At 39.5% G+C, this 24,374-nt stretch overlaps 1 protein-coding gene across 1 annotated transcript in view; it reads right to left on the bottom strand.

Annotated features, from left to right (window-relative positions):
• Positions 1-972: 972 nt before the first annotated feature.
• The window catches only part of CLSTN2 (calsyntenin 2), a 983,983-nt gene continuing 960,581 nt past the window's right edge, over positions 973-24,374 (bottom strand). Inside the window, exons 13-17 of the mRNA XM_043992716.1 lie at positions 22,596-22,766; positions 21,740-21,885; positions 19,510-19,630; positions 16,860-17,044; positions 973-14,770 (exon numbers count right to left, since the gene is read on the bottom strand). Of these exons, the coding sequence (XP_043848651.1) occupies positions 14,573-14,770; positions 16,860-17,044; positions 19,510-19,630; positions 21,740-21,885; positions 22,596-22,766 (821 nt within the window). The 3' untranslated portion in view covers positions 973-14,572. The remainder of the gene's footprint in view (positions 14,771-16,859; positions 17,045-19,509; positions 19,631-21,739; positions 21,886-22,595; positions 22,767-24,374) is intronic.

Below are 24,374 nucleotides of genomic sequence, written 5' to 3'. Positions count from 1 at the left end.
ATGGTTAGTACTTTGGGGTAAAAAGAAAACCCCAAACCACTAGACTACCTTGCATAGGGAGGGGGCAGATTTGAGGGAATTAAGCTATTATTTGTTCAGACTTGCACCACAGCCTAGAAATGAAGGAAAGGTTTAGAGTATTTGGTTATTACATAGCTGTACGCATGGTCCTGAAGGAAGGGAACACATATTTTAATAGGGGAAGGAGGCAATGGGGTGTAAGGAGTTTAGAAAGCACTGTCTTAAGTAAGTGGAGACCTACATGGGGCATTCCTGAGCATCCAGGTGTAGCACAAGGGTGGTAGAACTGCTACATAAGAAAGCATACAATGTACAAACATTAGAACCATAAAAGGGAATTGTTGCACCTGGGGCAAATTCAGTTGAGCAGTTTCCAAGTCTTTGAAAGAAAGTGGACCCTAAGACAATAGACATCATCATGATCTATCATGCCTATCATGATCTCCGCTTGAATGATAAAATGGAAATAGTCATATTGTGCAGTATGGGTTGCTGTTACTAAAAGACACTATGATGGCCAGGGGAGGAGCGCCTTAGGGCCCTGGAACAAAGCCTTCATCTCCTCATCTTATTAGAGGGCTCTGACAACAGAGTTGTCTTGCATACCAACTCCAATCATTTAGGACTGAGTACCCCCATTTCTTGGTCCCTAGTAAACATTGTTGTCAAGAGTCATTCTGAAGTGTAACAGTGCTGCCTTGAGCTAGGCCTAAGAGAGAGCTGGATAATCCTACATCAGTGGAAACTTTCTTTTTAGTGAGATTTATGATCACCACCCTGCTCTCATTCTCTCCCTCCCCTCCACCAATACATGCAAACAGTGTGAATGAATGTACCTGAAGGGGAAATTCAGTCTTGGGACAGGTCCCAGAAATTCACACAAGATGAGGACATTCACTTTATTTTATACAATCACGCAAGCAGTTAAATAAAAACTCCAGGACAAAAATCTTCATTGTGAAATTCCAAAATCATATTTATTGGCCAATTCACAGAAAGTGCCATAGTGACCACTGAAATGAATCTGTCTGTAGACATTTACAGGTCAAAGTTGAAAATCAGGGGGCTGTTTTGAAGAATCACTTAACAAATCGTGAAATTGTTAGAATCTCAACAATTGCAACTTCAGCATGTTATTCAAACATGGATTGGTATACAATGTTTTAAAAGACAAAAAGTCTCACCACACAAAGTTGAATTTTCAATGCAAATATTCTTTGCCAAATTGGACTAGATGTGATGCTAAATTAAGCAGTAGGAGGTTAATTGTGTACAGGGAAGGGATGGGCAGGAATAGGAAAGAAAAGGTTGAATATAAGCAGCTTAGGTTTTACAATCACTCTTCAATCAGGATTATGCTTTTTAAATAATCATACGACATTGTTTATTTCATCTGCTTCTTGGTACACATTAGATCAGATTCACTTATCTATAAATATATTTAGCCACTTGTAACCTGACAGTCCTAGAATTGTTCTAAGTCTCACAGCCTCACATGACAGTATATTTAGCAAAATGAACATCCTTTCTATGCTAAAGAGGCTCCTTAAGACAGTTCAAAGGACTCTGGAGGCCCCCTCCCCCCCCTGCTCTTCTTCATCCCTGACACACTTCCTGTCATCACAGATGGGGTGAGGAGGCTACCTAGAGATCATAAGTCCCTTACCTGGGACACTTATTTTTTAAATTTTATTTTATTTTGCAGGATAATGAGGGTTAAGTGACTTGCCCAGGGTCACACAGCTAGTAAGTTGGCAAGTATCTGAGGTCAGATTTGAACTCAGGTCCTCCTAGATCCAGGGCTGGTGCTTTATCCACTGCACCACCTAGCTGCCCCCAAGGGACACTTCTGAAGAGAATTAAGTACTATGGCTTAATTTGTGGTGAGTGAAAGGGACCAAAATGGAGTTATGAAAACCTAGGTACAAGGATGATTTGTGTCTTTCCCAGCATGAATATGTGCCTCCTCCAGCAAATACCTAAATCCCTCTCTCCTCTTTTTACCCCAACATCTTTCTTACAATTTCATTTGCTACTCAATCCTGTAAGCATGTTATTAAGCACCTAAATTTGTGCAAGGCACTGTGCTAAGTGTTGGAGATACAAAAACAAAATGAATACCAGCCTTCAAAGACCTTACACTTTACTAGTAGCTCAGGAAGGAAATGTATGTTGTACATCTGAAGAGATGGGGAGAGAAAAGGGGGAAGAGAAGAAACTTGTGGGCCATCTGCATAATCTTAAGAAATAAATATATTTTAAAAAAATATAGCTAAAGTTCATAAAGCAAGACAATTTTTCTCAGGCAAAGTCAGAGATGGTGGTTCTTATAGCATGGGATCCCTAAAACTTTTCTAGCTGGAAGTGATGTATTGATTTTGTGTAGACATTTGAGAATTTCCAACTCAACAGGATCTCTCAACTACTCTCTATCAAATTACTTAATCACTCTAGCCAATCAGAGCATTTGGATGGTTGAACATTCTGTTGTGTCTAGTGGACTTCACTAGACACTACACAGCCCAGTAGGCTGTGTAGATGAGACAGGGTCAGAAAGTTTCAGACATTTTCCTCCACTATTACCTCATTAAAACTTTTGGGGTCACTGCTACTCCAAGGTTCTCTGCATATGTGGCAAATTGGGTTGGGCTATCAATCAATATACAAATTCTTAATGAGACCATATAATCTTATATATAATCATATAATCTTCTTCTGATGCTTCAATGTGTTGTGACCCTGGCTTCTTGAAATCTCTACCAGTAGCTGTCGTAGGTACTACAAAGCTGGAAAGGCTTCAAGAAAGGGCTTAAGAACAGACCACATGTTTGCTCTCTGAGGAACGCCTACTTAAATTTGACTCTCTCCAAAGGGTTGACCACCAGGTCATGAATGGTTTTGGTCACTGAAAGAGGCAACATGGCATGATGGATAGAGAGCCAACCTTGGAGTCTGGGAAGGCCTGGTTTTAGTTTCTTCCTTTGACATATGCAAGCCATGCAAGTGCAGACAAGTACCTCAGTGCCTCAGGCAAGTCTCTAAGGTTTTAAGTTAAAGACAATTTGAATCTGTGCAGTTTCCACACTAGGAGCTCCCTATGTGAATAACAGGTTCAGACCAAACAAAATGTAAAAGTGAACCAACAACAACAAAGAGAAAAGCCTCAAAAATCCTCTATCAAGTGATTTTATCAGTGGAATACAAATGCTAATGAAATCACAAATCTTTTGAAATATTGAGGCATTATGTGCAAAAACGTTGCCAGATGTTTATAGAGAGGGAAACAGATTTGTAGTACACAGTCCCCTGTTCTCCAGTTTATAATATAGTTGGGACTATCCAAATCTTTCACACCCAGTGGGTTGGCCTAATATGTAAATAATCTAAGTCCACATAAACAAAGGGTTATTTATCACAACTGCATAGTTTACCCACCTCTTCTATTTTCCATACTAATCCACTAATTAAACCCCAGGCACCAAAAAGCTCAGCCAGAGCACTCTGATTTATCATCAACCTATCAGCTACTTCTATCATCAGTCTAGTAACAACATTCATATAGTCACCAATTTAACACTCAAACAGCTCTATACTTACTAATTCCTCGGCCTCTAATCTCTATGCTTGGCTTCATTTCTAAACCTACAGACTACTTTTCTTCGTGGCTGAATGCAAGTCTCTACATCACACAGAAGTGACCCGATTTGGGATGACTAGTCCAAAAACCTTGGCTGATGTCAGACAATTGGCTGTATTGCCACACATCCTGTCCAGTTAAGGACTGAAATAATTGTTCAATCAGCTCCTTGTTGCTAATAGTTGACACCTGAAATGATTGTTCCGATGCAACAGCCCACCCCCCATTATGGTCAAGTGGACAAATGATTTCTTCTTCAAGATTTTATCTACCCAACCCAAATGAATTCAAATGTCCATTAATCATTAGCAATACGACATCTCCATAATCTTGACATCTGATACTCTGCCTAAAGTGGTGGCTTCCTAAGCCTTCTATTACTCTTTTATGCCTTATTGGTTTAGTACTAATATCTGGGTCAATTTACCCATTCACATCCCTATCCATCCTCTAACTTCATCTTTATCTACCTTTTATATTTATTTTTTTAACTTCCCTCAACTATTTTTAGTTCTTTTTTTTCTTCCTTTCAACTCAAAGAGGGTTTGTAGCTGAAAAATTAGTATAAAAACTTTTTTTTTAAATCCCTCAGACTATCTTCTCCATTATAGGCTTCTATAAATGTCCTGGCATTGAGGGTTTGGTTTTCAATTTCCAGTTGGTGAGATAAGTTAAGTCATTCTATAGTTACCAGGGCTAATGTTTTTTTGTTTTTCTCAAGGGGAAAGGAATGCACATTAAATTCATATACATGACATACCCAGGACAAGAAAAATGAGCATTCTGAGCAAAAGCCAGTCCACAGACAAATCCAAAACTAACTCTACTCTTTCTGGTCACAATACTTAGTCACACAGACAAATTCTTCAGCTCTACAAACCTATGTTCCATCATTTTTAAACCTCAACTTACACAATGTTTTCAGTTGTGAAAAAAGGAAGAAAGGTTGTATCTTTCTCATTTTTGTTCTTAGAGGTGTATTTATTATAGTGGAAGGAAGACATACCTGGGAAACAGGATGGCCAGCTTCAGGTTCCAAGTGACCTTGATCAAGTTGCTTGACCTCTCTTACCTTTAGTTCCTTCATATATAAAATGGGGATGGGCATGGGGAGCACAGAAAATGTAGGGGGATATATACCATGACTTTTATATCTAATAGTCTCTAATTCTATGAAATAAAAATTGCAAGGAAGCATCTTAATGGTAAGATAAAGGGGGACAGACATTAAAGCTGGCATGTTTCTGTTATCTATGATTAATATGTACTGTCTGCATTTCTACTTTTAATATGCCCACTGTCCTTGTTTCATTTAGAAGGTCTGGAGTTGTAATTCATCTTGATAAATCTCCTTTGCAGTAAATCTGATTATTTAAGGGGGAGGGCAAAGAGCAACTGAAAGGTCCTAGATTGTTAAAAAGTTATGGATTTCCTTTCCTTTGACAGGAAGACTCTGTGTTCCCTGCCCTTTTATGTTCCTGTTTCCCAAGGATTCGTTCCCCAAATCCTTTCATTCCTCCCACTGAGGAAGGGGCCAATCCTTCTGAGCTCATCTCTCACCCTGACTTCCCACCCAACACATACAAAATGTTGGATAGTGAAAATGTTGTCCTTCTAAAAGTCCTTTTTATCAGCTCCCTTTATCTAGAAGGAAACTGGCCTCAGATGTTTTTCAACCTGATACTACAGTGTATTGACAGCAGAAGTTATGCAATGGCAAGTAGTTGAAGCTTTAAGAAAATGGTAGATGAGGGCGCAGCTAAGTGGAGCAGTCAATAAAGCATGGGCCCTGGATTCAGGAGGACCTGAGTTCAAATCCGGATTCAGATACTTGATATTTACTAGCTGTGTGACCCTGGACATGTCATCTCATTGCCCAGCAAAAAAAAAAAAAAAGTGGATCAACTTTGACTATGAGCTTTAACTTATACCACACAAAATCTAACAACTGACTTCAGGCCCTGAGGAATGGTTTTCTTTATTTAAAAATAAGATTAATAACCAAGTACAGTCTAATGGGAGAGGTAAGGGTTGTGGTTCAAGAGTCCTTATCATGTTTATCTTTATGTATGGTCTTTAGGGTTCATCTTTATGGCCTTTTGACTTTTTTCATTCTGGAGTATTCTGTCTTCTATATACAATATGAAGATGATTCTTCTTATAGCACAGTGCTTTGATACTAGCTGCATTATGAGAAATAACTTAAATAAGAGGTCCTTGTGGAGAGAGTTTTTAAAAAATTGAAATCACGGGCTATATGTTAAAGTATTTTGATATTGAAATAGAATCTTTTATGGATCTTTTTGTGAATCAAGTATTACCCTAACTTACCTTTTCTGTTTATGAAAACTTGAACTTTTATACTCAAATTACCTCCCACTTACATCAAACTCAAACATCTAGAAGGCTCCAACAACCCAATTAGCTAGTTTTTTTATAGTCCCATAAATAATATTCATAATGATGAGGCCAGGGCACTATCAGAACCTAAAGTGACTATCTTCCATCAGAAGGCCCTTTTTACAATTATGTAGGCTAAATGCATGTTGCCAATGTCGGGTTTAGAAGGGGGCACTTGTGTGTAATGATGATGATAACATTCTAGGAGATGATGGTGATGCCTCTGAGGGCCATTAGTTATGGCAGAGAAGTTGCTTTCCCTTCACTTGGAACAGGTCTTGAATTTTGATTCATGGGAAAAATCTGGTGCACTGGGGCATCATTTCGCTCACTATTCCAGTGACTGCCTATATACCTCTGATACCATCAGCACTACCATTTACAAAACTGTGAAATTGGAAAAAAATGTCTTCAGCATCTCCTCTGGTTTTTATGGGTTTTTTTTTTGCCCTCCCAATCCCTTTCCTGTTCAAGCAACAGTCTTCTCTTCTTTCCCTTTTATCAACTCTTGATGTGGTTAAAGACCTAATAACTGATTCATACACTATCTAATTACCAATAAGCCTAAACAGTTATCCCTTTGGGGAGGAGGTGTTACATTTTATAATAGAGTAACTCTCAGTGTGAAAGGAATGAATCTCTGATTATGGAATTTCAGGTATCAGGGGAATAGTAGGGAGGATTATCCTCCTTGGTCCCTGAAACCATATAATTTTAGGTATAAAAACAGCCTGGGACAGACTAAATGGACCTTGCAGTGTTTGATGTTTTTCCTCACTCGTAGTAACTACTAGAATGAGTGAGTGCCCTTCCAAAAGCAGCCATTTATTCTCCATCCAATTTGTTGTGTAAATTGTGACTCTGCATACCACAATCCCCATTACAAATGGCTGCCCAGGCAAGGCTCAATACACTGAATTAACAACTTCCTTAAATAAACTGTGGGAGGATTTTCTTTTCCTTCCTAGAACGTCTCTGTTCTCAGTGATGTACAAAGGCTGGGTGGAATGAGCATTGAAGTAATTTTTTTCTAATGATTCAGATTCTGCATTTACAATTTAATTATTTTCTAATAAAGCTTGGCTTTAGCTGCTTGTTGCTCATAAACAAGGCTCAGAAGCATGAGCACAAGCTAAAGGCATAGAGGGAACTGTTTAATTATGGCCAACACAGCATCAGAAAACCATCTCTAGCTACAAAGTGTTTTTTTTTTTTTTCAGGATGGAGAGGAGTGGGAGAGGGGAAGGTGTGTCTTATTAGTACAACTACCAACCTAAATTTAAATGGGGGAAGCCACCACCCATTGAACAAAGTAACTGATTGCTTAGTGTTGGGTTCAGAGTATGTGCTATAGTTCAGAATCTTCTTACTGGGCAGGCCCTATTTATAGACAAATGCATATATCATTTTGGGGAATAGTACACATTAGTTAATCCTGCTAAGCTTTGTCTCCAAATGTTTCCACCATCTGCCTGTTAAGGCACCTGAAATTCTGCCATTAGTACTGTTTAAACCTAGGCATTGGCTCTAAAAGATCATGGTAAAAAAGGCAAAATGGTTCTTGGAAAAGAAGGAAAGACCCTAGGGTGGGGATGTGAAGCAGGGAAGGGTAGTATTTCTCCTCTCTTTACATAGTCATTATTAGTTTTATCATATTATTGAATTTTGACCTTGAAAGGTACAGAGAATTAGCTCTCCAGGAGTTGAGATAGAGGGTGGACAAGCTACAATGGGGCTTAGGGGATGTAGAAAGTTTTTGCTAGGGGGTGGAGAGACTAGTTGGGTACCAGAGAAGGAGAAAAGGTTATGTGGAAGATTCAGACTTTGCCTACATTGTGATGTTGTGCATGGTCAACCCTTCTCTGCTTCACTGATTGAACAGGAATGCTCCTGAGAGATGCTGAAGTACTGCTGTAGCAGAGTAGGCTAAGCTTGCCAACCCACCAATTTCTTCCAGTCAACCAGAGGATGTGAACTTTTTCCTACTAGATCTGTTTTTCACCCCCATCATCTGTTGTCTATACTTAGAATAGATTAAACTCATTGTGAGAAATTCAACCTCCTGGGAGATAGAAACCACCTGAGGTGGTGATGGAAAGTGGCAACTCTTTCCCATTATTACTTCATAGAGTGTGTATATTCTTTGCTGTGCACACCTCCTTCCCTTCCTCCTCTCCCCCACCCATACATACACATAGACACACAGGTGATTTACCCTTACACAAGCCAGTCTGGTGGTCAGTCTCATTTCTGAGATTTCAAGATCACAAAATAAGTGAAAAGCATGCTTCAATGACATCTACCTTCGTTTCTGGGTCTTTGTCTCCCTGGTCTTATCTCTTTCCTCCCTTTCAGTGTCTTCCTGTTTTCTTACCTTCTCTGGAGGTGGCTAGGTGGTACTCTGGTTAGAATGCTGGGCCTTCAGTCAGGAAGGCCCGAGTTCAAATGTGGCCTCAGATACCTACTTGGCTGTATGACCCTGGGCAAAGTCGAGTAACCCTCTGTTTGCCTTAGTTTCCTCAACTGTAAAATGGGGATGAGATAATATTTATAAAGCACTTAGTACAGTACTTGGCCACCTTTCCCAATTAAAATCTGTCTTCCAGAAAAGATCTAGAACTCATTCAGCTTTAGTTGTTGGGGTGTGGGAGGGGGAGGGTGGGGGCGAGGGAAGGTTCTCCCATGGGATTCCCCCATGGAGAAGAGGGGATATTTTTTGAAATCAGAGGAAGGCCTCTCCTACTTCAATTACCCTGGCAGGCACACACGTTAGACTCTCATATCAATGTCATGGTGCCTGCCAATCAGAGGCAAATCCCAGAAGTCCTCTGATTGCGATTCCAGGCTGAAATCCCATTAAAGAGCACCTGGAGTTAAGGGGACCATAAAAAGGGTCAGGGCTCTCTTTGGAAAAGCCAATTAGATTGAAATCTAACCAAGCATTCTTTACTGAAATGTTGGCTAGGAGACCTAGAAATGCTAATTGCATCCTTGACTTATGACAGAGGACTGCCTGGAAGCCAAATGCAGGTTGAATACCATGCCACATCTCCAATCTCTCCAGGGCTATTCCTGTCCTGCTCCCAGGAAAGCTGCAGAATGCTGATGATCAAACAAGACCACTAAATATTAGCAAACTGCTATTTCCATCTGCTAATTGACCCTTCAAGATATGTGTTTAATTCTGTCACAGCTGACCTTTTTGTCTTAGCTTTGTCTGCCTGGAAAGGAGTCAAGACCAGGATCTGAGCCACTGCCCTCATAAGCTCCCTCTTTCCTTTTTACTTGGTGCAAAATATGGAGAATACTATAAAAGAAATTTATAAAGGTAAAACAAATAAAGGCAGGGAAATGAGGGTGACAGAGGAGACAGCCCAAGTTACATTACTTGTGTCCTTTGCCTCCAGCTAAACTACTGGAAAATGGCTACATGAAAATTAAATTGGGCCAGGAGTTTTATCCTGTCACCTTCAATAAATGTACAAGAGCAGTATCAGGGAGCAACATACTACACAATTCTTAGCCAGCTAAGGTATATATTGGGAGGATTTGGGAATTCACCAAAGGGTGTGACATTCATCTAGCCCCCAAATTGTTTGTTTTCCACTTGTGGATTCTCTTAGATAAGTAAATCCTGTTCATCACTGCCACCTGTTTGATTAATTTAAATGAATGCATATTTGAAAAGGATTGTTTTTCCCCTTTACTGTTACTAATACTCTCTCACTGAGCAAAGGAGGTTGCTAATTTTAAAGTCCACTGGGTAGCACTTTCCACTGATTATGTTGATATTGATTTAAACAGGCATAAGTCTTTAGAATCATTTTTAGAGCTATATCATGAGCAGGGCTGAAATGAAAAGAAGTCTGTGCTAATGAACACTCCTACATGGAAATCATTATGGGCTCAGCAGTGTCTGGGGAGCTAACTGGCCTTGGGTAGTTAATGCTGTAGCTCAATGGAATGACTTCTTACTGATCATTTGGTTCCCTGAATGCTAGTTTTTCTTCCCTCACTGTGGAATGTTTGTCCTGGATTTGATTGGATTCCATGAGAATTCATTCTGGAACTTGGCCTAGATCAAGTTCAAAGCATATCATTCCTATAGTTGTTTTGAGGATGTAGTAAAGATGAGTCCATCTTACTGCAGTGAGTGTGACTTTGAATGACTTGACTTGCTTTATTCTGGCAAATTGGAGTTTTTATGTCTTTGCATACACTGTTATGAATGTCATCCTCATGACCCAGGTTCAAACCCCAGCTCTTCCTCTGGTTGTGTAACTTTGGGCAAGTCCCTATTCTCTGATCTTTGGTTTCCTGTGTTAGCAAATGAGGGAGTTGGACTACATGGTTATTAAGGTTCCTTTCATGTCTGGCATTCCCTGATCTTTTATTCTTGGGGTGATTACAGAAAATTCCCCAATTAACTGTTAAATACTATTTTGAACATCTTTTTTTTTGGGGGGGGAGGCAATTGGGGTTAAGTGACTTGTCCAGGGTAACACAGCTAGTAAGTGTCTGAGGCCAGATTTGAACTCAGGTACTCCTGAATCCAGGGCGGGTGCTTATCCACTTTGCCATCTAGCTGCCCCTATTTTGAACATCTTAATGACTGACCTGTCCATTTGATTAGTGGCCTAAAACACCTGGAAACACCAGCTGGCACTTTTCATTCTACTGTTTTTGGCTATAGATCCAAGGTCTTGAATAAGTCTGGGCCATATGAATGTAATGAGTGGGGCAGAGTTCCACAAACCTATCTTTTTTTCTTTAATTTAAAAAAAATCCAAATTGTGGTGGTATGACACAAATAGTGTAAGTCATTGGATTTTAGAGCTGGGAGTCTCTGCAGTAGAATTTCAATGAATTAGATGTTAGTGCATGAAGGGAAAACTGCTTGTTTAGAACACATCAATGACATTCTCAGGGTTGGGGGGGAGCCCATATTCATATCACAACTTTTTTTTGTGTGTGTGTATATGTATACATGCACATATGTATATGCACCTACCTATCTATAGATACATATGTATATCCAAACCTATACCTGAGCAGGGAAATCAAGCTACTAGTGGAAAAAATAATAGTTCAAGAAGGCAGAAATCTAAAAGTCATCTAGACTTACTGAGATCAGGGAAATGATTTCTTTTGAGGAATTTAGATGAACATTACTACAGATGACACGTCTACAGAGTTGGATTAAATCTATCAAAATGTAATGGTTCTAGGCTTTTTGGGAAGATGATGATGGCAGATTGTCTCACTGTATTGGTTAGGTGGTAGAAATATCCAGAGTGGTCTCATTTTTTGCTGATTTGGGAACTTCTTAGTTATAGACTTTGGTTACTCATTCAGTCCTGCTCATTGGATGACAGAGTCAAAGTGGTAGGCTAAAAAGAAGTATGAGGCTGTGTCTACACACAGATGAAGGGAAAAAAGTTACTCCTTTGTTTAGAAACAATCTACATGACAAGAATATGGCTCTTTGGAAACATCCAAATGTTTTTATTTTTTTCCCCATTATGCTTGATGGTATGTAGAGTGTAATGCCCTAATCAGACTACAAATTCATCTTGTGTATCTCCCTTTTGTTTTTCCTTCTCCTGCCCCCTCCCAAGTGCAAATAGCACAGTGTTGGGAAAATGATGAGTGCTTGCTGACTTAGCAGGGTTCTAATTTCTTCTGTTGGAAGCTAGCATGGCCATTATAATTTTAAACAAACAAAACTTGGAGAGTACTTTGTGACCTGTTACCATTACAAATGGGATCTCTTTGCCCACTAACATATAAAATGATCCATCTTTGCTACTTCTGTAATGTGCCACTGTGACCTAATTTCCCCCCAATAACAGAAATATAAATATTTCAAAGTGCTCATACATACTCATTCAACCATGAATAAGTAATAGAGCCATTGGAGACAACTGAAGGGCACCAAGAAACGAGTTCTCTGCAAACAAGAAATCACTGAGCAATGGAAAGGGGAGGGGGGAAGTCATTGTAAAAATAAAATTGAACATGTTTTCAATCAAATTCTAATTCAGAAAGGTTTGTTTTAAAAAAAAGTTATTATTTATTAATTTTACTTGCTGGAAACTTCAGAATTCAGTGGTATCTGAATCCATTTGTCTCCAAGTAATTCATTCGTAAGGATGGGTTGACTTTTGCAGATTCCCCATCCCCTCTCCCCTCAGTCGATATCCTGCTAGAGCAGATCTGAGTATGTGGTTATTGTGCATTTTTACAATAGGAGGGTCTATTTCCCATTAATAGAAATTGAAACCCAAACCTTCTGTTCTTCTAAAAGGATTTTTTCTAGGACAGGGAACACATGTTTATTAAGCACCTACTACAGACCAGGTACTATTATTCAAGCACTTTACAAATATCTCATCTGATCTACAAGCTGTCAGTGGTGGCCCTGCCAGGTCTAGACAGTGTGGTGTGATATAAAAAGCACCAGGTAAGAGTTAGGAGATGAGCATTTTAGGTCTGGGTGACCTTGGGCAAGTCACCAATTTCCAAGTTTAATCCAATTTCCTGAATTGTAAAATGGTAGGAATATGGTAGTTATCTGTCTGAGAATGGCCATGAAAAATTGCTTTGCAAGATCCAAGGTGTCATACCAGTGTGGTGGTGGTAACTTTTTGCTCACAGACTTGGCCTTAATAAACCCCAATTTTTGTGAAAAGGTTATAGAGATCTCTTGTCAGGGATTTTGGCATTGGTGGATGTCCTAGAAAATCTTTAGAGACTTTTACAATTCTACATTTGATTGTCCTTTAATTCAGGAAGGGTATAGATAGTGTAGCCAGAAAAGATCCTTGGTTAGTCTTTAAACCTAAATCTCAAAGGCTGGTTGATCATTTTTCTTCCATACAGAACCTATCAAGAGATGTCTCTCTATAAGAGGTAGAGGATGGTGGGAAGCTTCACCTAAGATTGAAAACATGGTGGTGGGGAGAAAGCACAAACTAAGTAGATGGAATGAACACAAGTTAAAGTTCTTAAGGAGTCTTCTAGGATGTCATACAGCATTTCCATGCCCACACTTGCTATTCTGTTGGCTACAAAAGATTCTAGACTAGTTACCATGGTAACAGTTGCCTCACTAGGTGTCCGTGATATGCTGGAGATCAAAGAGATTTCCTTACATTAAAAAAAGAGAGAAAAAAATCCCCAGATTTATCAGGTTGTACTGATGTGTTTGCTTTCTTTTTGGTATTTTGAACTTTTTTGGGAGGTGGTGGGGAGGAATAAGCAGATGATATTGTCACCAATATGCTTCTAGTTTCTAGCTGTTATATTCTAAGCTTTCGTTTTTAATTCCAGGCATTTCAATCCGTGTCCTAATATTCTTTGAGAAGCCCCATTTATCAAAAGAAAAGACAGCAAGAAAGAGGAGATAAGGGGCCTTGGGGATGGTGATACAAAGGAGGGTATGTTTATTAGGTGATGCTTTTCAAAATTCTGTGCCACCATTTGACTGAAAAGATAATGGCCCAACCAACAGGGACTCATATTTTATTAACTACCTCCTTCATCCCGTCCTCCCTGTAAATCCTAGCTGTTCTTGTATAATCCTATAGCAGGTAAAAATGAAACATTTTCCCTTGCCTGGATTTTGTTTTCATTTCCACCATCCTTAAATTCTAGTCTGAAGAAACAGTAGTCCCAGAACCTATGATTCCCAGCTGGGGTAGCATTATGTAGTCAGATTCTGTAACAATACAACTGTACAGATCTGAGAGTGCTCATTGTAGGGTCTCTCATCTGTGGCTGAAGGTCAGTTCTACTGCTCATGACCGACAATAAAGAATGATCCTTTGTTATTGATATTCTGTAGAAGCTAACATAGCCCCAGAGAGATGGTAGGTAATATCTTCTCCCTTCTCCCTCCCCACCCCCCTCCAAATTCCTTTTATAAGTGTTATCTTGTCTCCTTAACAATATAAACTTGGGTTATGAAGTTCAATCAACCTTTCTGCATAAAACATTGACCTTTCAAAGAGGTAAGAAAAGGCAACCATGAGCAGAATTTACCCACTGCCACTCATCCAGTCACAATGCTGAACTGTGATCAAAGTAGAATCTTTAGTCAGACACACAGTGAAGTGAAACCCAAGGGCAAGAGGGAGCATTTGGCCTGGCAGAAATAAAGAACATCAGAAGCAGGAGAACCTTCCTATATGAAAAAATAGAAAAGGCAAAACTCTATGGATTGAATGACAGGAATTTGGTGAGCCCATAGGAAATGGAGAGAGGCATTTGGGGTCAAGAGATGGGCAAGCTAAATGTAGAGCTCTCAGTGACTATGTGAGACTTATCTGGGTCATCTGTGCTTTCCTGGGCCTTCTCAGCCCCCAGGAGCAAAGGGTCAAGTTATTTTATGAAGCTGTGCTGAGCAAGACTTTTGAAATCCTGTCATCAAATTCATAGTCTCTGTGTAACTGGACTCAGGAATACATTGTATTGGTGTTTACAAAAGGGATATACCTGGGACCATGGACTAGTCTAGTAAGGGAGTGTTGAATCATCCCATTCCAACTGGGCTTGCCTGGGGCCATTCTGCCCACCTCTGCCCTTGCCAATCTCTTCCTCCTCTTCCTCACTGTCATCTGAGTCATCACTAGAGCTGTCTTCTTCTACTTCCTCCTCTTCCTCCTCCTCTTCCTCACTCTCCTCTTCCACATGACCCGGTTCTTCATATTTCTAGATGTCAGTGTAGGGGGAAAAAAAACACATTGAGAAATTTTTCCTTAGCAGCCTGAATTCACAGAGTACTCAATAAAATAAAATCTTTTTGGCTTTATTAAAGGATCTCCTACTGCAACACTCATGAAAGTATTTATGCAAATGAGTCTTCTGGAACTCTTTGCTCTTAATGCTAAAGACTCATGCCTGAGAAATGTTCATCACTAATGATAAATGGCTGGTAACTGGTGAAAGGACATAGCTATTGAATTTCCCTGCTGTTTTACATAGAATATTGCCTATCTGGTATTGATTATAGTCAACGGGATGTCGGTGAAGTGGTGTCCTTGAAACTGGGAGAAGGAATTCTATGTTGGCCCTACAGAGGTCATCAGAATCACTTAATGAGTCAATGTAACAACAGTACCATTAACATAACCTTAATTGCTGCAAGGGGGTGGTCCCTATTATTTTTGAACAATTCAGGAGCATCTGATATTTGCAAAGAGCTACACATTCTTCTATAAAAGAATTGCAGAATTTTGACATTGCAAAGAAACTTATTTGTTCTTTTTTGGCCTAGACTCATGACTTCATTTTTGTAGGGATCTGAAAGTGTGGAAAGTCCGTCCACTGGTTCAGATCATCAGTTGTGTAACTTATAGTCTCAATGGATCATTTGGTTGGGTCATTGAGAAGTTGTGATACAGTGGTGATGTATCAGAGATACAACTTGACTTGGGCCTTCTGGACAGCAAGGTTATTACACTCATCACTCCACCATGGTGCCTCTCATTATTTACTCCTCAGAAGAGTTTAGACAGATAGTTGATAATTTTTTTTTACCCTCTTTCCAGAAGGGAATACTCAAATTCACTGGGAGGTTCTGACATCATTTGAGAATATGTAATATGTTTGGACAGGCACATACATAGCCCTTCCTATTCCATGTTCACTATTCTGGCCCAAAGTGACCTTTCTCTTTAACTCCTAAAGCACTTAAATCTCTACTGCATACTGTAATCTAACATCTGATTCTGCAAAGTCTTGTATTCTCTAAAGGTTTCACCTGTTTTAGTCTTCTCCTCCTCACCCCCAACCAAATTAAGTTCCTTGCAGGTGGGGAGGGAGGAAAGAGGCTGGTAAGACCATGTTTTCTTCTGCTTTTGTGTTAGTTTATAGTAATACAGAAGTGGACACATATGTGCTCAATACTAATGTTGACTGTTTTAGTGTGACTGGGGGGGCGGGGAGCAGGTCCCAACATCTTCCTCTTCTCTTTTTCCCCACCACTCTCCCTTTTTCTTATCCCTTTATTGACTTCCTAGCTTCCTGACCCTCTAAAAGTCCCCTTGCTAGTGTAGGCCTGTTTATATTGCCTGGAGTGTCTGAAGAGAGTTCTTTCTTTCTGGGCTGAATCTCTTAGGGTTCTATGTGATCATTAAAGGGAAGGTAGGAGTTGTTGATAACTAGCTAGTGGGTTCTTTCAAGAGGTGGTACAGTAATTTCTTGGATAGGTAGGGTAATTTCTTTCAGGAGCTGGCAACCAGTTTAACCAGCTGATGTGATTACTACTTGCTTGGGTTCTATCTTTTGTTTTATATCGACAAGGTTTATATGATCTGGGTATGTTTGTTTACACAAATTAAGAAAGGCATAGGAATTAATGGTGTGACTGTAGAGGTTTCACATTGAAGATGGGGACTTGGTGTAGGGCATGATCTCTTTGGGGCATGTATAGATTGGCATCAAATGCTCACCAAATTGAGAAACAGTGCTGAAGGCTGAAGAGTACAGAGCCTGTGAAAGGCTTTAGGCAGAACAAAGAATCAGAGGATCATAGATTTAGTTGAATAGATTTAAAAGGATCTTGGAGTTCATTTGGTCTAACTGCCTCATTTTCTAGATGAAGAAACTGATGGCCAGAGAAGTTAGTGAGTTGTTCAGGGCCATATAGGTAATAATAGAGAGACTTCCCCAACAACTTCCCCTCCCCTCAAAATTCCTTAGAAGGCTCCTTATGTCATAGGTGATATATTAAATATATCATAATGAAAGGGGAAGAGGATTCCAGAAAGGACTTTCCAGTTAAGGGGTATGGTTTTACCTCCATGGGATTGACAGTGATAGTAAGGGCAGAGTCATCCCAATCCATTTCACTCTCTTTGGCTGATTCACTCTCCTGCATGCAATGCTGGTGCGCCACTCGGATTCGATATACACCCATCGCAACCACAAACACCAGCATCCCGACACAGACGATTATGACCACCGTTGCAATGCTGGGAATGACTGAAAAGAGGAAAAGAGACACAAATGAATTGTAGGTGTATTTCTATTAAGTTCTTGGTTACATGGAATCATAGGTGTTTCTCAATGATTAATTATATAATGTTTATATCATCCTTCATATTTTCCAAAGAGTACTTTATATTTTATACTTGTCACACACATTATCTTATTTAATTCTATGAAATTCCCAGGTTAGATCAGAGAGCCATAGGTTTTGGAGTTAGGGGGAACCTTAGGGATCCAACTAGGTCCACCTTGTTATTTTCTAGATGAAGAAACTGATGTGTGCCCAGAAAGGTGAGGCAAATTACCCAGAGTCACCCAGGTAGTAAGTACCAAAGCCAGCATTCAAACTCATGTCCTGGGGTTCTAAATCTAGCTTTTTCCCATTTTATAGATGAGACATAGAGAAATGCTGTTTTCCCCAATACCTCACAGCAAGTTGAGCGAGGCTCTATATCTTGGGTCTTCTGGCTGGGATAGCTAGATTCTGTATTACTAGGCTTTACCATTTTCTTTTCCTTGTTTAGGGACAAGCGTCCTAAAATTCTGTTCCTTCTTAAATTCACATAATTATATGAAATATACATACCCAGTAAAATGTCGACTGCTTGAGGGCAGGGACTGTTAAATTTTTATCTTTGTGTTCACAGGTTCCTAGCACCGTGCTTGACATAGAGTAGGCGCTTAATAAATGCTCTTTTATGATGAAGATGATGATGGTACTGATGATGATGTCCATAGGCTTTAAAGCTGGAAGGGGCCTTGGATATCATTTAGTTCAATTTCCTCATTTGGCAAAAGAGGAAATAGAGGACCAAAGAGGGAAAATTACTTACCCACAATCATACAGGTCGTAGTAGCAGAAAGGGGATTCAAATTCAGGTCTTTCCTGATTTTTAGATACAATGTCTTTTCCACTCATGACACTGGCACTGGGATTGGACTTTGTGTTTATACAGGCATGCGAGTTGTTATTCTTACTTTTAAAGCAAGGAAAATCACTCGCATTTATAAGGTACTTTTCCGATTCTACAATGTCAGCCTCCCAGCAACTGGGGGGGGGGGCGGGGGAGAGATGCAAATGTTTTTTAAATTGGTGATGAAACTGAGGCTCACAGGTGTGACTTGCTCAGTTAAGGTCACATACTTATAAGGGTGAAGCTGAAACTTTTAACCCAGATCTTCTAATTGCAAGTATAGTAGTAGGGAGAAACTGGGGTATGGAGACATTCTAGTAATCTTCTTAAAGTCACGCAGTGAGAATTAGTGGCATAATAAGGACTAAAACCCCATTCTTTTGACCTCTATCACCAGGATCTTTCTACTGCACTATGATACTGATACAATTTATTATATGAAACATAATATAATGAATATGATATAACAACATTATAATATGAAAGAGGCTGCTTGGCATAGTAGAGCTTTCTCTGGAGTCATTAAGATCTGGTGTGTGTGTGTGTGTGTGTGTGTGTATATATATATATATATATATATATATATATATATATAAATGCATGTGTGTATTTACATACACACACATATATGTGTATATATTTGTATATGCCCCTTTGGATATGTCTTAGTTATATATCTCTGGGTAAAGTCACTTAAGCTTTCTGTACCTCAGGACCCTAGGACTTTCCAAGTCAATGGAGGATTGACATCTTTGTTGGTGGAAGAGAATTCTCATACTGGGAATGGTCTAAGCTGACAATAATAGTGATAATTATGATAATAATAATAATATAACACTTTAAGGTTGCAGATTCCTTTACATTTGTGTTCTCATTTGATCCTCACAACATCCCTGTAAGGTAGATGCTACTCTTGTTAACATTTTATAGATGAGGAAACTGGGGCAGACAGAGGTTAATGACTTGCCAAGGGTCACACACAGTTAGTATGAAGTAGGATTTGAATTCAGGTTTTCCTGACTCCATGCATACATAGTCTATGAATTTATTATTGTTTCATATATCTGATCACCTATATAGGACTTTTGCCCTATCAGATACATTTGGGCAAACATTTTGGTCCTATCATCCATTTCTGAGGCTGTGATTGTTACACCTCTGAAATAAACACATTTTAAAAGAAAGGCCAGTTCCATATGGCTGCTTATATTTTACACAGGTCTTATCAAATGTTTTCCAGGACTCTTCTGTTTCTTTAGCATTGGTCTTTTCTCTTAACAAGGAGGCAACTCTGAGAAGTTAAATGATTTGATTAGGAATACATGGATAGTTACTAACAAAGCCAGGACAAATGGAGCCATCTGACATTAAACAAAGCCATTGGCAAAGCTGGCTCTTCTAACTCCCTAACTCATTCCCCTGCCTTCCTAATGGATGACCCTGGGACTCTGAAGTGGTAGTAGGTTTGGCTGAGGGGATGAGAAGATGCCCTTGCTGGGGAGGCAGTGGTGCCAAGTTGAAGTGTATAGATCCCCCAATTCTTACCTGAATTACGCATGCTACTTATTTCAGGCTCTGAATGGTGCATGGACTGAAGGAACTGAGGCTGCACAACCATATTGTTGATGTGCTCTGTGTCTGGGGTGATCTCATGTAGCACATTCACCTAGAAATAGAAAGAAAGAAACTGGTTGCATCTGTACCTTTAGCTAGTGTGCTGGGCCAGCTTCTGTGGCCTCCTTTGCTTGCAGGATATTTTTGGCACCAGACAATTCACAAAGGTGAACTTGTCTTCCCTTGGATTATTAAAAATTAAAAATTTTAATTGATATCTGTTGTTTTTACATCACTTTATTTTTGAATATAGGCCTCCCCTCTTTCCTAACAAAGAATAAAAGAGAAAGAGGGAGAAAAAGTGGTTCAGGAAAACTAACCAGCATATTAACTGAATAGATGCAATTTTTTCAAGTCTTCAATCCCTCAGCTCTGCAAATAAGAGGGAGGGAGGTACATTTTATTATCTCTTCTTCAGGGCTGTGTAATTATAATTAATTACATAATATTCAGTATTTTTTGTTGTGGTTCTTTCCTTATGTATTATTAGGTTATTGTTTTCCTTGTTCTACTTGTTTCTCTTTGCATCAATTTGTATAAGTCTACCCATGCTTCTCTGAATTGTGTTTATTATTACTTATGGAACAGTAATATTCCATTTACTGCAATTTATTTACCCCAATTGATAGGTATCCACTTTAGTTCTAGTTTATTGCTACTACACAAACATTTTGCTATTAATACTTTTGTGTATTTGGGAACATTTGATTTTGTCTTTGATCTCTTTGGGGCATATACCTAGCAGTAAACCATTGTTGTCTTTGCATTGTAAGGGCCAAATTTAATATGGGGAATGTTAATTGGGCAGCTCGCCATAATATTGGGGTAAGAAAGGAGATTTAACAGCCTCTTTAAAAAACAAAATGGGAACAAATTTAAAACACAAGTAAGGTTAATAGAACTAGGGAAAAAGAAAAGAAGGAATAGGGGAAGGAAAAAATACAATCAGCAACTCACCACCACCCGGAAAGAGCAGTTTTCAAAGAGAACCCACTGTACAGCATCTTAATCAATACTTATCAGAATGGAACTTGGAAACTGGAAATGAAGTGGTTGCCCATCAACCACTTACTTGTATAGTATGACTAAACAGAAGCTATTATATGACTGTAACGGAATATAATTGTGCTGTAAGAATCAGTGACATGAGGAGCTGAGAGAAATTTCAGAAGACCTGTATAAACGGATGCTGAGTGGCATAAGTATTTAGAGTAGTATAGTTAATGAGAACAATGTAGGCAATGACTAAGATAATGTAAACAGAAACAATATTTAAAGGTAGCTGAAGTTTGATGGAGTACGATGGAGAATCTTCATCCAGGAAAGCTGATGATGAAATAAAACTTACCTCGGGACAGAGTTAGGAGACTATGTGAAATGTGATATAAGCTGTCAGATGTGGTTGCTGCATATGTTGGTTTGGCTTAATTTTGTTTTTTCTTTTAAGGGAGGCAGGTTAAGGGAAAATGGCTAGCATAAAAAACAAAGGGTTTCTAATTTCTAAAATAAGTTTTGGGTGGTGGTGATGGAATTAAGAGGGCAAACAGGACCAAGATGAGGCAGAGCCCACAGGCAAATGAACAGACAACAAAGTGGTCTCCTATCTCTTGAATTAAGCTCTAGTTCCTGTCATTGGGCAAGGACATCAGTTTAATGATCCTTTGATGTCAATACCTCAACATCCTCCTTTCTTTGGAGTATCCCCTAATGGTGGGCATTCTGGGTTGCTAATCTAAGATGGAAAAAGAGTATTATTTCCTCCTCCCTATTTCTCTTCACCTCTCTCTATTCATGCAGATTTGAGTTTTCCCTGAATTTAGTAATGAAGAGTATTAATTCTAAGTGATTTTGTGGTTTTCAGAGCAATTTCCACTCCCAGTCTGTGAAAGTAGTGGGCAGGTGACCAAGGAGAGAGGTGGAGGGGGTCCTGTTTTGGTCTCATATCTTTAACTTGATCTAACCTAGGTTTTTGTGATTGAATGAATGAGAACTTTAGAACTGTCCTTCAAGGTCATTCCTGTATCTCTTGTCTTTATCCCAGATTTATTCTCTTAAAGGGGCCACAAAGAAGGAGAGAGGGGGTGGCAGTTTTAGGCTTATGTTAGGATCCCATTAGGGCCATGAATACATGTTTGTAAAATGAAACAATAGTAGGACTCACCTCTAAGTTGAATTCATTACTAGTGTAGCGTCCATTGAGCTCTGAGCACTTGATCTGGAACTTTCGCTCATCTAGGCTGGCTGGGTGCCAATTGCGATAGCGGACTTGGTGAAGGACCTGTTCATAGCTGATCATTGTGCCCACACCTAGGTTAGGAAAGCCACACTTGAGTCATTCTCAGGAGGGTGCCCCAAGGCCAAGGCTTTCAATTCTCTGATTTGCCCAGAGAGGGAATTCTACTGGTGGAGGGGGTGTTAGGGATAGAATGTACATCAAATTAAGCTTTACTATTGAAATGAGTTATTTCTTGAAAAGAGTCAGGTTCCAAAGATCCAACCAAATTAACCCATGATCATTTATATCTGGTGGGGATTCTATGCTAGGTAGATTGGCTTATTGTTATAAATAATTCCTAAAGTAAGAGAGTTTAAGGGTGAAAGAAAAGACCATACATTTAGGTTATCTAGATCATATTGTCAGAAAGGAACAATATATTTGTAAGAATTAGGCAATTATTTACTGCTTTAGATAATTTTTTTGCATGAAACCCTTGGAAATGGAGGCCCAGGATCAGAGTTTCTGTTCTACCACTTACTAGGGAACCACTAAATGGGAACCACTGGTTTGATTAACATTGGTATGAGTGACTCAGGATGGTCAAGACCTGGGGACCAAAATCATGAGTCAGAAATCAAGTGTCTCCCCCTGCTGATTGGGCCATGGCAGAGTGGTCTTTTCTTTGACCTCTGACCAGTACATTTAAGCAGGTCCTAAAGCTAAAGTCATGGCCACTCCTCATAGGAAAGCCACCAGCAACAAGACATTGGGGGAAAACTGAAGTAGTTAATTCCCTTACCATAGATAGAATAGCCTGATGTGGAGTTTGTGGCATCCAAATGTCTTTCCCGCAGCTTGCCATAGTCTAGTTCTAAGCATTCCTGTCCAGGTTCCAGTTCTTCTCCCACCACCAAAATGTCACAGAAGTCCAGGTTGTGCAGCATCTCCTCTAAGAGCATGTGCTTTGGGGCTATGGGAGGGAAAAAAGCAGAGGCCTAAGGGACGGCCCTGGAGCATGAGCATGTAATAAGTGGAAAGAGCATAAGAGTCAGAGGCCCAGGGTTATTAGAGTTTTTGTTTTACTGTTTACTAGTCATGTGAACTTTGGCAATCCCTCTACCTCTTTGAACCTCAGTTTACTTACTTATAAAATGATATTCGAACAGTCTATATAATAAGGGCACATTAAGAAAAAGCATAATCAGTCCATTAGACTTTATTAAGAGCCTATCATGTGCCAGGCATTGTGCTAAGTGCTAGGGTTACAAAGGGAAAGGAAAAAAAAATCCACCAACAACCCTAAATCCAATAAACACCCTCTTCCCCAAAAGTTCCTTCTGAAAGTCTAATGGGGGCAAACAACTATGTAACAGAAAAGGTAAATACAAGATAAATTTTGGGTGGGGTAGTTTCAGAGGGAAAGTTCTAAAATTAAAGAAGCCTGGGAAAGGCTTTTTGCAAAATATGGGACTTTAGCTGAAATCCAAAGGAAGCCAGGAAGCATTGGTAAAGAGGGAGAGATTTCCAAGCCTTGGAAACATCCAAGGAATCAGGAGATGGAATGTTGTGTACAAGGAAAAGCCAGGAAGCCCATGTCACTGGGTTGCAGAGCATACATGGGGGGTGGGGAGTAAGGCATGATAATATTGGAAAGGTAGAAAGGGGTCAAGTGATGAAGGCCTGTGCTTTAGGAAGATCCATTGGACAGATGAGTGGAGGATGGATTGGAGTGAGGGAAGATAAGGCAAGGAGACCTATCAGCAAGCAATTGGAAAGGTCTTGAATCCTGGACCAGGGTGGTGCAGTAGTGTCAGAGAAGAGAAGGGGGCTTATTATAAGAGATACTAGGGAGGGAGAAACGGGACTTGGTGACTGTAAAATCTAAAGTCCTACATAAATGTGACCTATTATCATTGTTATTGTTAGTCTCTGACACAACCACCGTGTTCCTCTCAGGGATTCTTAACCTTTTCTGTGCCTGACTCTTTTGGCAGTCTGGTGAAACTTATGGACCCTTCCAAGTAATTTTTAAAATGAATAAAATATATAGGATTACAAAGAAACGATTTATTTTGAAATATAATTAACAATATATCTTTTAAAAAGGTTCCTATACCCTAGGTTAAGAATTCTTATGATGGAATAGGAGGGCTATTCACTGAACCTTTCTGGGCTTCAGTTTCTCTATCTGTAAAGGGAAGGGGTGGACTAAATTGGTTTCTGAGGTCACCTCTATTTCTAGATCTATGATCTCATGATACTAACTCCCTCCTCCCCACCCCTCCAAATCCCTCCTCTGGCCAAAAATACCTTCCTTAAATCCTGAACTCCAAGCATTAGGGTTACTGCTTTACATTGATATATCACCTCTTGAAAGTCCCCAGTAAACTGCAAATATGTTACTTGGGAAAAGTAATGCATTAACACCAACATATTAGCATGGAAGGCTAAGAACAGAATTGTATAGAGCTCTGTCCTGGCTTTAGGGCATAATGTTACCATAGCTCTCCACAAGTCTTCTCCTCTTTTGCCTGCTCCCTGGCTTATTTTATGACTCTCAATTTTTCAAGGAAATGGT

Source organism: Dromiciops gliroides, chromosome 3 (assembly GCF_019393635.1).
Source record: "Dromiciops gliroides isolate mDroGli1 chromosome 3, mDroGli1.pri, whole genome shotgun sequence".
NCBI classification, from domain to species: domain Eukaryota; kingdom Metazoa; phylum Chordata; class Mammalia; order Microbiotheria; family Microbiotheriidae; genus Dromiciops; species Dromiciops gliroides.
The sequence above is the reverse complement of the archived record's forward strand: the minus strand, read 5'-3'. Positions and strand labels throughout refer to the sequence as shown.